We start from the raw sequence: 17334 nt of genomic DNA, 5'->3' as shown, positions 1-17334 counted from the left end.
TTAGGCTAATTAATAGTTGATGCATTATTTTCAGTTTTAAATATTAGCAGCGTTGTTAATCAATATTCTTGAGTTGATACAACCAAATTGAATTTGGTTTCCTTAGGTTATATGGCATATTCCACCAAGCTAGAAACCAAGATTTTCTCCTTTTGTGTGCATTTGGAAACATTAAGCACCTTAATATGATTTGCTTAGGCTTCTAATCTTGTGAGAATCCTATATATTTATGGTTCATAAGCAATATACTCAATTATATTTGACTTCAATCTAAGAATAGTGGGAAGGGAATGGACCTGACAAAGGCAAACATAATATAGTCACACTATGATAATAGTTAATAGCAGTAAAATATTGAAGAAAATGCAGAAAAACAGAACACCAAAGTTTAATGTGGGAAAAAACCTCTCAATGTGAGAGATCAAAAAAACCCACAGGAAGGTATATAGGTATACTATTATCCAAATCAAAGCTACAAAGATGTCTCAAAACTTAGAAGTACTAATAAGCATACATATACAACTCTTGTACAAGGACACATACACATCAACAAAATGAAATCAATGATGCTTGTTTACAGACTTTCTGGCAGTTCGACTTGAGAGCTCAGATCACAACCACACCTCGAAATTGAAGTACTATGAGTGAAGAATCTCCACTTAGACAAGAAAAGATTTGACCATTCGATCGTTCACTTGATGAGGTTAATACACTAATGGGAATTTAGAGAGGAACCCCAAAAAGTGTTTGCTCACATAAAGGAAAATGATCTGCATAATAAATACAAAAGGATGAGATCAAGTTTGTTGCCTTCCTTTTTAGCTTCAAAAACAGAATTGAAAGGGAAAAATTCAGCTTGAGAAAAATAACAATACTGCAATAGAATATTTTACAAACGTACTTACATGCTCACCAAGTTGAATTGCTGCCTAATGCACACTTTAATGGTGGAATCCATAAAGAAAGCAGATCCTTAGGTTGACCCTAGTAGTTACCCATCTCTTCATGCCCCTGGAAAATCTGAGTAGGTATCCATAAGAAATGTTACTAAATAGAGCAATCTCAAGTATCACTACCTATAGATCCATTAAGTTTATAGTTACCTTCATACAGAGTTTAGCAGCAACTCTTCTTCTTGCAGTGTTCTCCAAGCAACAGACAGTCTTGAATTGAAGTAGTAACAGAGAGGAAGGCAGTTTCTCTCCCAGCATATTTCTCCAACCTGAAGTAAAATATGGCGAGGAATAAAGTACCAACTTGAAGCTAAAATAGAAATCAAGTCTTACGATTCCTAACATATTAGTCCACTTAACCACCCAGAATGAACTCTTAATTCATGGTAATTACTAATTAATATCTTCTGTTCTGCTCTAAATGCAATTTTATAGAAAAATATGTGTTAAGAAGTATCATTTAAGCATGTATGAATTTAACTGTGGTATGACAAACATGAAAGATTAGAGTATTACCTTGTCAGAAATCTCTATTCAGAAATTTGTTGCCCATTGACTTCGATGGTGGGGATGTGGGAAATTTTAGGCCAAATTGGTTCATGTTTGTTCTTGCAGAGTTCTCCCAGCAAATCACAGTCTTGAATTTTGAGTAGTGAGAGAGAGGAAGGCAGCTTTTCTCCTTCCATCTTCTCCAGCTTTGGACAATATGAAATGTGTAATTGTTGGAGCGAAGTGAGGCCGAGAAGCTGGTTGCACTCCAAAGTCTCCAGATTTTGAAAGTAACAAAGGTGCAAAGTGGTAAGGGAGGGAAGACAAGGCAGCAAACCAACCTGTGTGAATGACCTCACGCAAGAAAAATCCATAGTAAGCTTAGTGAGGGCGCCTAAGTTGGCCATCCATGATAGCTCCTTCATTTGCTCGTCGCTACCTTCCAAAACAAGCTCTTTCAAGTTAGGCGGAAAACCACCCTCTGGCACCTTACAGATTTTCCGGCAAGCTCCTATGCAGAGAGAGTGTAAACTTGGAAGAAGAGTATTCATGTGACTCGGAAATGCCTCCAACTTGTCACAATATGTGATGCTGAGATGAGTCAAGTTGGGTGCAGCCAGTCCTTCTCCTGCAAATGACACTAATTTATGGCATCCATTGATGGTGAGACGTTGAAGAGCAGCGTGCGGTGGCTCTGACATTGAAACTGATTCCAGATTCAGACACAACGATATCTCGAGATTCGTGAGATTGGGAAAGGAATCCAATGATAATGAGGTAAGTGAATGGCAGCTGTCTTCAATTTGTAGCTCTACCAAATCATACTTCTGCTCCGGCTGTTGCTGGGGGAATTCCAGTTTTCTGCAATCCATGATCTTCAACTTTTGCAAAGATCTGGGTAAAGAATTGCCCGGAAAGGATAAACCAGACCAACACCCTGAGATGTGCATTTCTTGGAGGTGACTTAGATGGTTGTTGCTCATTGCCTTAAACGCAGAATCCACCACCGACACACATCCCTTAATTGATAAAGTATAGCCATTAAGTATCATCTCTTGATTCCATCCCTCTGGAACTTCTGATATATGTAGTTTGCGAACTTCCAAACCATCTGACAAAGAAGAAACCATCCTCAAGAATACGCCATTAAGCATATCGCCCTTCAACATTGGACAATTTGTTAACTGAAGCTTCTGGAGTTGAGGAAAAGTTTCAAAGTCAGGTAAGTGCCACTCCTCCCAAGATGGCATATCATGAAATTCCAATGTCTCCAGTGAGGGAAATGGTGGAATATGCGAAGAATGATGATCCCCTTCGTTCTTGTACAACTCCATGCCAATACTCCTGAGTTGATCAAACCTTTCAATGCGCAGGGACTTTAGAGATGACAACTCTCCAAGTGAAGGCAGCTTGAAGCAATTGTTGCAAGACACCAGAGATACACTTGTCATATTGGTGAAGGCAGAGTGCCCCAACCAATCTGGAAATGTTGTACCCTTGTATCCCTTGATTTTCAACACTTTCAAGTCATCGTGCGCTTGCAAGCTCTCCAGTATATCTCTTTCTGTTTGTGTTTTGAACCACATTAGCAGCTGAAGACCATTCCAAGCATAATTCGTCGATGTGCGTCTTATCTATTATCCTTGCACTCCTTCCTTGGCTGACGTCAACAACATTCTCCAACTTCTTAATCTCAAATGATCCGTGAAGATTAGCAAGCCCTCCTACTTCTTGGATTCCGTTATCTTCATGCTTGCCCGCAACAAAGCTACTTAAAAATTGCAAGTTTTCCAATTTGCTTATTCCTCCCGGCATTTCTTTCAAAGGAGTTTTCCTAACATCAAGATGCCTTAACTTCACAAGCTTGTGCATGCCACTAGGCAACATGGTCAACTTGGTACATTCATACAACATTAATGTTTGTAGATTGTACAAGTTGCACAACGACTCTGGCAGTGTCTTAATATTTGTCCAAGAGAGATTCAAATAGCGTAAACGAATCAATTCACCTATTATTTCAGGCAATACATCAAGTTTACAAAAGGATAAAACTCTCAAGTTTTTTAAATTTGATGCTATGCTTTCCATGCTAAACAAATCGTCCACACACAAGGATGTCGTTAGATTTTCCAATTTAGCAATGGAATTACGACTATTCAACATTCCAAAGGACAAATACCGAGTCTGAATCTTTATCTCCTCATTTTCACCAAGGTTTTCCAAGTTGCAATGGAATTCTCCAGCAAGATGTATTGCTAACTCATGCAAGATATCATCCATCACAAAATAATTGTGATGAAATTGAATCTTTCTGAAAAATAATCTGGAAACTAGTTCATCAAAACACTTACAACCAATTTCTTCTAAACTCTCTCTCCGCCGTTGTGGTGGTAACAGATCTTCGGCCATCCACAGCAAGATTAGTTCATCTTTATCAAAATAATAATCTTTTGGGAACAACGAGCAATAAATGAAACATTGTTTTAAATATGTCGGCAGATGATAGTAACTTGTTAATAATGAAGACATAACCTTATTTTCTATCGTAGGAATTTGCAAAATGTTACTCGATAGTATTTTATTCCATTCCCTCGCATCATGCTTTGCGCGCAAAAAGCTTCCAAGTGTTTCTGCAGCTAACGGCAAGCCATCACATTTCTCGACAATCTTTCTGCCGATTCTTTCGAGGTCTGAACTCCCATTTAATTTAGGAAAGAATACATTATCCGCAAAAATAGACCAACAATAATCATCCGACAGTTTCTCAAGAGGGTATGAGTTACAATTTTGGATCCCTGAACCAACATTTACCTTGCGGGTAGTTAGAAGAATAGTGCTTCCCTTTCTCCCATGTTGAAAAGGGGTGATAAAACTATTCCACTTGTCAGCGTCTTCACTCCAAACATCGTCCAAAACAATGAAGAACTTCTTTCCTAACAGTTTTTCCTTCAAATCTTGTTGAAGTAAATCAAAGCTGTCAAGACTACAAACACCCCAAGAGATCCGTTTTATAATATTCTTTGTAGCGTCAACAACATCAAAATGTTCAGAAACACAAATCCATGCTCTTAGATCAAACTCCATCCTCACATCCATGTTGTTGTACAGGCATTGTGCTAAAGTAGTTTTACCAACCCCGGCCATACCAACAATAGAGATGACGGACAAGTTATGATGATTGTTGTCATTGAGCATCTTGATTAGTGCCTGTTGGTCACCATCCCTGCCGAACACATTCCTCTTCACAAGAGAAGTGGATGGAGGTCTCAATCTCAATGAGGGGCTACCCGTTGGAATAAATATGAGACCAAGGCTAGATTCCCTTTTCGCAAGTTCTTCTATTCTTTCAACCACCTCTTGCATCTTATCTACTACTGTCTGCCTACCTTCAGGATTGACGTAGTTAAAGCGCCAGAAACGTACCACCTTTTGAGTGGCGGCTTTGGTGAGCACATCGTCCAGCAAATCATTAGCAGTGTAGAGAGCATCCCTGAAACTATCAAGCCATTTTCTCACAAGTTCGTTTCCAAACTGCTCCTGCTCAATGTTAGCAGCCAGATCTTCTGCAACCCGGATAGCAGTCCTGAGCCTCTCAACCAGCTTGTTGCCCCACACCAAGACAAACTCATGTGAACTGAGCCTGTCTAGAACAACGTTGGCCAAGCCAGAAACTAAACCTCCAGAAAATAGTGGTCCAGCCATGGTATGATGATCACAACAACAGGAAATGAATGAGTGAGTGATTGGATTTTGAGAATGTAAAGAAGAGAGTGCAATAATGCTGCAAGGTAAAGGTATTCAGCAATAATAGGGGATAATTTTAAGCAGTGGAGTGCATAGCTGACTTTGCAGTTGACTTCATTTTTATCTTCTTCTTCTTCTTCTTTGAAGGATGAAACAAAGTATTCAAAAAATCTAGAGCGTGACCAATGGAAACTAGTCTTCGTGGAAATTAAGTGTTTAGACATTGGCTTCACGCGGTACCTGTCTTTAAGCACCTTTGTGAAGTTGTTTGGAAACCATTTAACTCTATTTCTTTTAAGAAAAAAATTTATTTATATTTGAAACTCAATTCTATAATTTGAAATGACTATAATATATTAATAGAATAGAATTCAAGTTTAAAGAGTGTGTGAGTAAATTTGAAAATTAGAATTCCCTTTTGGTCGAAAGATGAGAATTGAAATTCTCAAAAAAATTCAAATCATTCATTTTAAATTGTTCCAAAACAATAAAAAAAATTCAATTCTTCAATGAATTCTAATTCTTAGCATTCCAAACAAACGTCTTATGCTTAGTTTATGATCATTTTTCGTGTTTTTATTTCCGAGAGAGATGTAACAAATGAAAATTGCAACTTGAGCAAGGTTTCAAACTTTTGCACAACCAAGGTAATAGCTAGTACGGTTAATAAAAGAAAATATGTACATTTTGTAAAAGAAAATAAGAGTAATTACCCAAATCAGTCCCCAAGGATTTTAAAAGCGAACACTTTAGTCCCCAAGAAAAATTAATACACAGATCAATCCCCAAGATTTTACTTTGGCGGACAAATCAGTCCCCAATTCATTTTTCTTGGGAACTAAAATGTCCGTTTTTAAAATCCTTAGGGACTGATTTTGGTAATTACTTTGCCCGAAAAATGAACTGGGATTGATTTGTCCGCCAAAATAAAACCTTGGGGACTAATCTGTGTATTAATTTTTCTTGGGGACTAAAGTGTCCACTTTTAAAATCCTTGGGGACTGATTTGGGTAATTACTCAGAAAATAAAATAATTAGTAGCAAATATACTTGCATGACAACAAATCTATATGAAAATTATATTTCACACTAATATTGATACCAAAAATCAATGACAGTGAAATATGCAACCAATAATAAATGCAATTATTTGAGCAGTCAGATTAAAGATTGTTAAGATCATGATGCTTGATCCTGCAGATTACTTATGGAATTCATGCTCTAATACATGAAGTAAGGTTACATTTGTAAAACATAATCCATTATATCCTTACTTTTTCAATAATATATTCCTAGCTAGTAGAGACAACCAAATTGTTAATCCATATTCTTAAGTTGAGTACAACCAAATTGAATTCAGTTTTCTTTTTTTTTTTTTTTCCGGTTATATTACTACAAGAAAATTTGTCTTATACCATGTTTTAATTAGAAGTGTACTGAAAAGCTGAAAAATGTGGCTATAACTGGTCACGCTTTTCAAATGGTCACCTGTTCAACTGTGGACAATTTTCTATAGCCACGTATTTTGGTATCAATTGCTACGCTTACTTTGTGGCCACGTTTTTGGTTGGAAAAATGTGGCTGTTGGTAGAAACGATGATTTTTCTCCTTGTATGCACATTCTGTGTTTTTAGTTCCCAGGGATGCTATAAAGCTATTAGATTTGCAAGTTGAGGAAGCATTTTTCAACTGATGCACGACCAAAATTTAAACGTGCATTAGGTAATTACAGCATTCGGTAATTATCATAATGATTCTTTTATTGAATTTTTGGATGTAAATATTGTTGTCTTCTTAGAGAAATACATTATCAAGAAATTCTAGAGAGTTAAAACCAAGTGTTAGAAAGGTAAAAGAGGACGATAGAGAAAAGGTTTGAGTGTATTTAAGTTGTGTGAAATGATAAATGGAAAAGTCTAGGAGGCCACCAACTTTTGTATTTTCTGGCCAGCACTTAACCATCAAATCAAAAGTGAGTGATCTCCACCATTAGATATAATCTCACACCATTAAAAATACTATTGATGGCCAATTGATGGTTACAAAACACCAAAATTGCTGGCCCCCTAGCATTCCTCATGATAAAATATAGAAGAGTATTTATAAGTATTAAAAAAATCGATATAATAAAAATAACATATCCTATAATTAATATTTAAATATGCTAAATAATGCTAATTGATCTTAATTATACTCTAACCCAAGAAAGCTTTCCAAAAAAAGTGGTATATACTTAGACGCGGTCAATGATTCCTTATAGCAACAAGACACGGTATCGGTCTCCGAGGTAACTTAGAAAATTCATAGAAATGGAGTGCTTAATTGGCTTTGCTCTAACTCATTTTTTAATTCTTTCTTGCAAGTGGTGTTGTTTCCGCGTCACCAATTGACACTACTAGTCTTTGTGGAAACTTACTATATAAAACTAAGAGCATTTTGGCACCAGATTTTTGTATGTATATCATGGTAACATATTAATTGTTGCGATAATTAATGAATGCTAAATAAAGTAAGTTCTGGCTGTTTTTTTTTTATCTCCCTAGCATTACCCTTATATTATTAAGTTATTAATAACAAGAATGCATGGTACTTGTCTTAATAATTTAATGCCTTAGTCTTAGATAGTTTGTTTTGAACTTTTATTGTATCTTTTTAAGTCTCTAAGATGCAACAAAACTGCAAGTTGAGGAAGGCTTCAACTGTGGCATGAATCACGACAAAGGTAATAGTTATCAATCTTTAATTAGGTGATTGGTCAGATGAATCAACTTTAGTTTATTAAACCATAGAAACAAATATTTATTTATCTAATAACAAGATGGTCCATAATTTGTTTGTCAAATGAAGTAAATCTTTACTCGGTCTTCTACAAATTTTATCGCTCACTGAGGTTGCTTTTATTTAAAATGAGCATCTGGATACTCTTAATGCTAATATTAGTGAGGAGCAGCTCATGTTGATGTTATTATTATTTTTTGGGACCTAACATTTACTTGGGTTGGTAATAGTGAAAACAAACATACCTTTGTCAAGAAAAAGATATTTAACAAGTTCAATGTAATATTAGAACATCATCGGTACATGTAATTGGAATTCTGTTTTCTCTGTTTAGATCTTTCTTGCTTTTTATGTCATTTCTTATTGAATTTAATTTTAATATATTATCAGTATAAATTAATTTTACACGCGCATTCAATTACGTAATATCACAATGGTAAAAATAACTATGTTTTACATTAACTGTATAAATAATCTTCAAAAAAAAAAGGATGTGGTTCATCGTTTTACATAGTCTACCTATATCAAACATAAACTGAGCACTAATGCTAGGAATTCATCCCATAAGCAATGTTCCATCAATTTTTTTGTACAACGATGTATGTGTCAATTTGAAAAAAAAGCCCAGCCCGAAGTAGATTAACAAAAAAAATTTACTTCAGAATTTCATCTTCAGACCCTCTTGAAAATTAGATCTTTCTTGCTTTTTATGTCATTTCTTATTGAATTTAATTTGATGCGTTCTCGTTATTTTATACATACATCTAATTATATAATATAACAGAGGTTAAAAATAACTATGTTTTACACTGTCTACCTATCAAACATAAAATGAGCACTCAATACTCATGCTTGGAATTTGTTCCATTAATTTTTTGTACAATGATGTATATGTCAATCTGAAAAAAAAAAGTCCAGCCCAAATCCCCGAACTAGATTAACAAAAAAAATCTTCAGGCCCTCTAGAAAATCTATTTTTAGTTGATATCCACAAGAAATGCACGAGATAGAGCGATATGAAATATGAATACCCCCAAGACCAAAAAAAAAAAGATTGAATACCCATTGATCATCAAGCTTAATCCTCATAGAGAGTTTAGTTGAAAGCTAGCAGTTACAATCCAATAATATAATTAGCATTTTATGTTACCAAATTTTCAAAAGGAATATCCAAATTAAGCTTGCAAACATAATCTTATAATACCAGCTAAAGTATACTAAGCGCATGAGAGGAGTATCATTCAAGCCTTTTGTGTGACCAATGGAATTATTTTCTTTGTGGAAATTTTGTTGCAAAGTTTTAAACTTTTTTCTTAGAAGCTGTTCCTAATAAACGTTAATTTTATATAAAATTATGATATGATGAACATTTTAATGTGTCACTAATAATGGGAATATAGAGAGACACTCACATAAGAAAATGATCAGAACCTGCTTTGATAAATGCACAATGATGTGTTCAACATTGTTGCCATCCTTTTTAGCTTTGAAAACAGAACTGAAAGGGATAAACTCAGCTTGAGAAAAGTTTGATATCAAAATAACAATACCACAATGAAAAATTTTTAGAAAAGTACTTACATGCTCACCAAGTTGCAACTGCCACAGAAGCTGTCCTAATGCACATTCTAATGGTTGAATCCATAATGAAATCAGATCCTTATCTTGACCATAGTAGTTCTCTATCTCTTCAGGCCCATATAAAGTCTATTTGAGTTGGTATTAGATTCATATAGAGCAATTTCAAATATCAATAACTATAGATCCATCAAGTTTATAGTTACCTTTACGGAGAGTTCAGCAGCAACTCTTCTTGCAGCGTTCTCCGAGCAAAGGACAGTCTTGAATTTGAAGTAGTGATAGAGAGGAAGACAGCTTTTCTCCTGCCATATTCTTCTGAAATCCTGAAGCTACCTGCAGAAGATGGTAAAAACAGTAAATTTGATTCCAGTATTTCAATATTTAGTTCATGGTGATTCGTATGTTCCTCTTCAAATTCGATTTTTTGAAAAATATGGAAGATAAGTATCACACATAGCAGTGACTTTTAGCTACAAGTCTATCTACAACTACAAAGTGAAAGAAAAGGAAATTTATTACGTAATTCAGGTAAGAATTAATTGATTGTATCCATTTAAGTAATTACATTATTAGGAAAAATTTGAAAGAAATGCCCGGAAAAATGAGCAAATTAAAACACTTTGGGATTTTAAGATCCTTTGTCGTGGGCAAGCGCAAAGACAATGGAATCCAAGAAGTAGGAGGATATTGTTGATCTGAAAGAAGCAAAGAGCGCAAAGAATGGTGTTCAGTTGATGATATGGTTCCAAACACAAACGGAAAGAGATATACAGTTTGCAACCGCACAATGGTCTGTCTGAAGGAGTTGAAAATCAAGGGATACAAGGGTACAATATTTTCAAATTGGGTTGGACATTGTTCCTACTTCTTACTGAAACATGACACGTGTATCTCTGAAGTATTGCAACAATTGCTGCATGCTGCCTCAGCTGCCTCAACATCGTTGCAAGCAGAAGCATGAACAAATTTGGCCCAAATTTTCCCACACCCCCACTATTCACATCAAAGAGGACATATTTTTCTTAGTAGATATTTCTGAGCATGTAATTCTCTGATCTTCATATTTCCCATGTTACCACAATTAAACACATAGATGCATAAATTTCCGTACATCAACTGATCAACGTATGTCATTTTCAGGTTCACCATCACTGATTAAGGTTATATTTTGTGAGGATACTAATGCTGTAGAAACATTGTCCAATCAATTGAACTGAACCTATAATATGTGCATAGCCTCAATTTTCCACATATATGAAACTTTCAAAAGCATGGTAGTAGATACAACAAACATTGCATATTTGCATTAACCAGGTTCCTTAGAAACATGCACATAAAAAAATGATATAACACCATTAGTTCCAAACCTACAATTTGCTTTGAATAGGGATCTAAAATCTCAATAATCTTTCCCTGCAAATTCCACTAGGAGGAAAAACGCTTTCTTGACTCGTGCAAAGAGCAAGGTAGCTATGTAGTTGCATTGATCATCAATATGATTTCAAGACACGGTTATTGTTCTTGTTCAGAACCTAAAAGATATATAAATCAATAAACAAATATTGCTTTGACAAGAAACAAAATGCTTAATAATGTTAACCCTAAAAATAAAGGATAAAATAGAAATACACAGAACTTAGTCAACTTACTACAAAGATTATACCTTTCGAGCATATTCCAACACTGATGAAATAGAATATCTTGACTATCTTTTTGGAGAAAAAGAAATACACAGCACTTACGGCACACCATTAACATTGTGCAAACTCTACCATCATTTTACAGAACCATAATATGACAAGCCAATAATCACCAACAAATAGAAACCATAGTCCATAGTGGTATATATATAATAATAGCATTTTGTTCTTACAATAATCGATATAAAACTCATAGTAAATTAGTAATATTCATGATTAATAGTCAATCTAGTTTATAGTTTATACAAATTTTACTACTTTCCAAAAATAAAAACCACCAATTTTACTTCAAACTGAGAAGGCTACTAATTATATTCAGAATCATGGTGTTACAAGTTCTCTGAGGAAACACATGGAAAGAGGAAAATTACAGTGAAATCTCACAGAATATAGAAAGCAAACTCAATAGTCATGCAAGTACATAGCCATAACTTACTACATCATGATCATAGTAGCAAAGCTTAGATGTTTGCCAAACTGAGTTGAAATCACACAACTGTGCTATCATATCTGGACACAATTTATTGAGAAATTGGACTTTAATTTCGGCACCAGACACCACAGACCTTCAATCTTCAACTTCTTAATAGATTTTTTAGTCTAGAGCACAGAAAAGTTGAAAACACACATCTGTGCAACATTCTTTGTAGACTCCACAGTGGTTGCAGATTTTGAACACACTAAACTGAACCTGATTAACAGGTAAGGAGGAATAATAACGTTAATAGGTACTGACAAGCATAGTTTTGCTAACAAGTGTAAGAAGTAACTTCTAATCATTTTAAAAAATTATTGCTGAGTCTATTTAAAGTGTTAGCTTAAAATGAATGTACATAAATTGCAAAACAAGCAAACTGAAACTATGAATACAGTTGTATGCTATGCAGAATCCACATATTTGACAAAGAAATATAGCTACCTAATAGAAGATATTAACTCCAACAATGTTTACTATAGGACAGGTTGAAGAATAGCTTACCTTAATCTGCTTTGTTTCTTGAACTCCATGCTCTTCATCTATTCTTGTGCCTTTTTGTTTTCTGGTAGCAAAGGACATCCTTCAATAACTGGTTTCAGATTTTCCTTCCTCTTGATGTAGTCAGGAAGTGATTCTAACTTTTCACAGTTTACAACTGACAAAGAAGATAGTAGAGGCATAATCTTCTTATCTCCACCATCAACATTGATTCCAGTCCACCCTTTCCACTTATCCAACTTTATGAAGTGAAGCTTTTTCAATCTGGGAAATGCAATTTCATCAGATGAGGAGCCTTCGTTGCCAGCATCCTCATGGTTTAATCCTATTCCCAGAAATTGGAAATCTACCATCTCCACATTAGGCATATTCTTGATCTCAAGTGATTCAAGGAATGGGAGTTTCCCTAAAGGCGGCAAAACATTGCATTCACTGCAGTTAACAAGCATTAGATGTTTTAGCTCATTCAGTTCAATCATCCAGTTGGGGAATGAACTTCCTCGGTAGAAAAATATTCCAAGGAATTGCAATTGGGGAGGTGCTTCTAAACTATCAAGTAGGACTTGATCGTCGCCCTTCAATCCTACCTTTGAAAACCACAGTTCCAAGCCACGCAGATTTTTCTTGTTCTTTAGACCAGCTCTTGTAGATTCAGAAATTTTAGTTTCACCACCCAATCCATCTATGGTAAGACACCCTTCGATATTATTTAGATTTTCCAAATCTCCAAGACTGCATGCTTTGCTTCTGCTAGCACCACCACTGCTCCCAAAGAATCGATTTAAGGTTCTCAACAAGGTTAAGCTTGCAATCCCTTTTGGTAGGTAGCTAAGGCTTGCTGTCCAGAGAATCTCAAGATGTCGCAACTTGATCAATTTTCCTATACTTTTTGGCAGTTTCTGAAGACTATCACATCCGTTGAGATTTAAAGTTTGCAAATTAAGCAAATTACTTATTGCAGAAGGCAACTTTTTTAGCTCATGATTGAAAGACAGGTTAAGGTACCTTAGATGTAGCAATTCAGCTGCCTTCAACGGAAGCTCCTTTATTGCACAAGAGCTCAAATCCAACGCCCTGACCCTCTTCATAGAATACAGAAGGCTGGCAAGATTTGTTGGATCTATGTCGGAAGACTCGGACAAAACCATTAGAGTGTGTAGTTTACCTGCATTGTCAATTGAATCTGGGAAAGAGGTTTGATCTTCAAGACACAGGGTACAGTGACGATAGCGAGGAGGCTTTGTTAAGGTGTCACTGTCACCGGACTCTTCCACGGTTGCCCCTTCATCAAGAAACTTTATGCAGTATTCGTTTCGCGCAAGATCTTGGATAAATTCATGCATTCCTTCCTCCAATTTGCATACGAAGGCGCCCTCGCCATCCGGTTCAAATTCTTGGAAGGCAGAGCAATCTCGCAATTGTTTGACGTATTTCCAGCCTTGTATTTCCATCTTGTCCTCTTCATGGGAGGCAATAAAGCCCTGTGCCATCCACAGTTTGACGAGCTTGTCAACTTGAATGGAGTGATTCTTAGGGAAGATGGAACAATGCAGCAAGCATTGTCTCAAAGCAGGAGGCATTCTAGAATACAAGTATTCACTCAACATGGATGCAGATGTCAAGTCGTACCACCACAGCTTTTCACTCATCATTACATGATGCCATTCTTCGTAAGATCTGCCACGCAACATAACACCAAAAGATTTAGCAACAACTGGCTTCCCCTCGCACTTTTCTGCTATTTGTCTTCCAACTTGGCCGAATATCCTTTCCACGGTTGACTCATTCTTCAGATCATCACCAAATGCGTTATGTTTGATAATTGACCAGCAAGCTTCCGGGGAGAGACTTGTCATAAACACGGTGTGTGTGGATTCTTCTACTTCTTTTGCTACTTCTGCGACTTCCTTCTTCCTCGTGGTTATCAAAATTCTACACGAGGAACTACGGAAGACGTTCATTAGATCTGACAAGTGGTTCGAATCGAGCTTGACGACGTCGTCCAGAACAAGAAGGACTTCCCTGTCCACTACGAACTTATGAAGCTCAAGTTCCAATAATTCAAATTCATCACCAACGTACTCTGGTTTTTCAGGAGCAAATTCCAGCATAGTCTTAACAATTCGCTTCACATTGAATTGTCGAGAGACAGTTACCCATGCCATGAAATGAAACTTACTTTTCACTTGAGTACTGTTGTAGACACTTCGGGCTAGTGCTGTCTTTCCTGTTCCAACCTCTTCACCAACAATGCATATGCATCTATGATATCCCTTAGTCAACCTTCTAATTAAGCCTTGAATTTCAGCATCTCGACCAACCAGGAGTTCTTTGCCAATAATATTCGAATGAAGATTTACTGGCTCAAGCTCAGCCTCGGGTACTGGTAGTTCCGAACTCGAACTAAGTTTCAAGTCGCTGACGTCTTTAATTAGGGTCTCAAACTCACGAATGATTCTTCTCACCTTACGGTGTTGAAGGAGTGGAAGGCCTACAAAGCGTAACCTCTTCGCCTGTTGCACTAATTCGAATTCTTCAGAAACATCAATTAACTCATAGCATAGATCTTTGATGCCCTGAAACCATGACTTCACTTGTAGATGCTTCACTTGTTTCTTCTCTGCGTCTTCGATGACATCCAGGACAGCAAGGGATATCTCTGATGCCCTCGGCTCATGATGAGATTCCGCGTTCTCCAAAACCTTTGCTCCTGCCATGATCACTGTATCGCGATTATTGCCCATGGTAATCACTTTGTTTTCTGATTGTTTGAGTGTTTGAGAACCCAGGAAGGTACGTAGCGGAACTCCAATATTAATAACAAGAACGCCACTCGCGAATGTATGTATCTGTTTTCTGTTAGTTTGTTTGGTTAGACTTGAGCTCAGGACAAGTCTATTTTAGGGGGCCAGGTCGGAACCATTGGCACGCTCCTTATGCATCATTGGGCCAACGGGCAAAATTTAGTTACAGGGTATGCAATGGAACGGTGATGTTATCGACAAGGGGGAAATGGTGCAATCCATTTTTATACATTGGAGAATAAACCATTTATTACTATCAGGGAAGGGTTCAGAAGTCACTTCTCTTGTAAATACTAGGGATGGCGGGGATTCTTGCGGGACTGCCCCGAACGGAGATTCGATTGTGAGGAATTTTTTTTGTGGGGATGGGGATGGGAAACAAAATTTTTCTGAAGCAGGCGCGAGGATTCCCGTTCCATTTTCGCTATTTTCCGAAAATTATGAATTTTCTAAATTATTTTTAATAGTTTATTTTTTATATATGTTTTTTAGTCATTTCTCATACACATATATATAGAAATCCAAAATTCCTAATCTTTATTTGCATAACCCTTCTTCAATTAAGAAATTCCTAATACTGTCCATACTCCATCCAACCTCTCTGCAACTACCCCCGCCACCTTTCTCACCGCATTGTCACACCTCACCATGTCATCACCCTTACCGCGTCGTAAATTCTATTTGTGGTGTTATGTTTCGTAACTCTGTCCTCGTGTCCATTCTCCTCTTTGTTGCCGTGTCTCCCACCTCGTCCACTGCTTTGTCCTTTGGCTCGTCGTTGTCCCCCCATTGCGTCATTTAGACTTTTTGTATAAAATCTTGCAGTTTTTGTATAAGAGCTCTATTCATATGGAAATTAATAATTAATTAGAATTATTATGTAGATGGGAAATGGAGTCCCGCAGAAAATGAAACCCGTAAAAAATGGGGATGAAGAACAATATTTCTCCACGACCAGAAAATAAGAACGAGGATGAAGAACAAATTTAAAGGCGAAAATAAGAAACAGGGAGACATTCCCCGTCTCCCGTCCTATCCCGTTGACATTCCTAGTAAATACCTCATCAAATTTAGATACCATTCAATTTTAGTTTACTAAAAACTTATTAAAATTCTTATTGACTTAAGCATCAAAATTATTTTTACTCGAATATTTGAACATTACATTCGGACCCAAATAATTTCACATGTGCTATGCAGCATGCAGTGTACAACAATACACAGTTTCCGTAAAAGAAAAAACAGTACACAGTTGATTGAGTAGTGTAATGCACTATTTGTTTATAACTAGATTTAGAAATGTAATTTTATAAGTTAATTATTTTTTAAAAAAAGGAAAGAAAGAGAGGACTAAAACAATTGAACCATATATACAGAGTTGAGTCGTCGAGGTTGACCCAACAGTCCGCGACTCCGTGTGAGTCGCAACTGATTATTGGCCTACCCAAATTGGGCCCTCCGAGGGCAATTTCTTGGCAACTCTCCTGAAGATAATATTAAAAAAATTATAAATAATTGTTTAAATATTATAAATAATAAATAATTTTTAAATTCTATAATTAATTACAAAATAATCTATCTAACTCTTAAAACAAAAAATTTGTATCCTAATAAATTTTATAATAATTATATAATAAAAATTAATTCTATCAATTTTTATTTAAAAAAATAAATAATCTCTATTTTTTATCACAAAAACAAATAAGTTTTTCATCAAATTTAAATATAAATAAGTCTCTAACTTTTATAAATAAGAGATATATAAATCTTTTAGTCATGGTTTGAATTCGGTGTAGAGATTTATACAAGACACAAGGATATATTCTTTATTTTATTTTTTTAAAATTATAAGTGAGACTCGAATTTAAGACCTCTAAATAAGTATAAGAGATTATATCATTTGAGTTATAACTTGTTGGCAAAGGTATATTTTTTAGGAGAATGCTAGAGAAATAATGACTATTTTAAACAACATGAATAACCACCAATCAAATAAAAACCAACTACACCTCTAAATTAATCATCTAAATTTTAATATTAAAATAACCATCCGTACACTAATAAAATGAATATCCGATATATCTACTGTTTACATTATTTAATATTTTCATTATTTACCTATACTTTTCCTATTCTTTATTATCTTTTGCGTAATATTAAAAATAATTTTTCTTACAGTAGAATCGTAAATTACTTTGGTTAATTCTCTTGTATTTCATTTGAATTTGGGTTGCACTACAAGAGAAATAGACTAAAACCGTTATTAATGTACGTGAAAACCGTGGCGACGAATGAGACTGTGGTGGGTA

The 17334-nt window shown here is 35.7% G+C and overlaps 3 protein-coding genes across 3 annotated transcripts; all 3 read right to left on the bottom strand.

Annotated features, from left to right (window-relative positions):
* Nucleotides 1–314: 314 nt before the first annotated feature.
* Nucleotides 315–5364, bottom strand: LOC148572856 (putative disease resistance protein At3g14460). The gene is made up of 4 exons (XM_088505501.1): nt 1470–5364; nt 1104–1222; nt 906–1020; nt 315–770 (listed from the first exon to the last, which is right to left on the bottom strand). Exon 1 carries the CDS (start codon nt 3026–3028, stop codon nt 1484–1486), a length of 1545 nt encoding a protein of 514 aa, XP_088361627.1. The 5' UTR covers nt 3029–5364; the 3' UTR covers nt 315–770; nt 906–1020; nt 1104–1222; nt 1470–1483.
* LOC148572857 (putative disease resistance RPP13-like protein 1) lies at nt 3028–5144 on the bottom strand. Its single transcript, XM_088505553.1, has 2 exons — nt 3127–5144; nt 3028–3034 (listed from the first exon to the last, which is right to left on the bottom strand). The coding sequence occupies exons 1-2, from the start codon at nt 5142–5144 to the stop codon at nt 3028–3030; spliced, it is 2025 nt and encodes a 674-aa protein (XP_088361679.1).
* A 6139-nt stretch (nt 5365–11503) lies between the features above and the next one.
* Nucleotides 11504–14965, bottom strand: LOC148572855 (putative disease resistance protein RGA1). Its single transcript, XM_088506280.1, has 2 exons — nt 12225–14965; nt 11504–11936 (listed from the first exon to the last, which is right to left on the bottom strand). The coding sequence occupies exon 1, from the start codon at nt 14963–14965 to the stop codon at nt 12263–12265; it is 2703 nt and encodes a 900-aa protein (XP_088362406.1). The 3' UTR covers nt 11504–11936; nt 12225–12262.
* Nucleotides 14966–17334: the final 2369 nt, after the last annotated feature.

The sequence above is a fragment of the Arachis ipaensis genome, chromosome B2, assembly GCF_059453495.1.
Source record: "Arachis ipaensis isolate K30076 ecotype BB chromosome B2, ASM5945349v1, whole genome shotgun sequence".
In the NCBI taxonomy this organism is placed as follows: Eukaryota; Viridiplantae; Streptophyta; class Magnoliopsida; order Fabales; family Fabaceae; genus Arachis; species Arachis ipaensis.
Note: the sequence above shows the minus strand (reverse complement) of the source record. Positions and strands in the feature narration are given on the sequence as shown.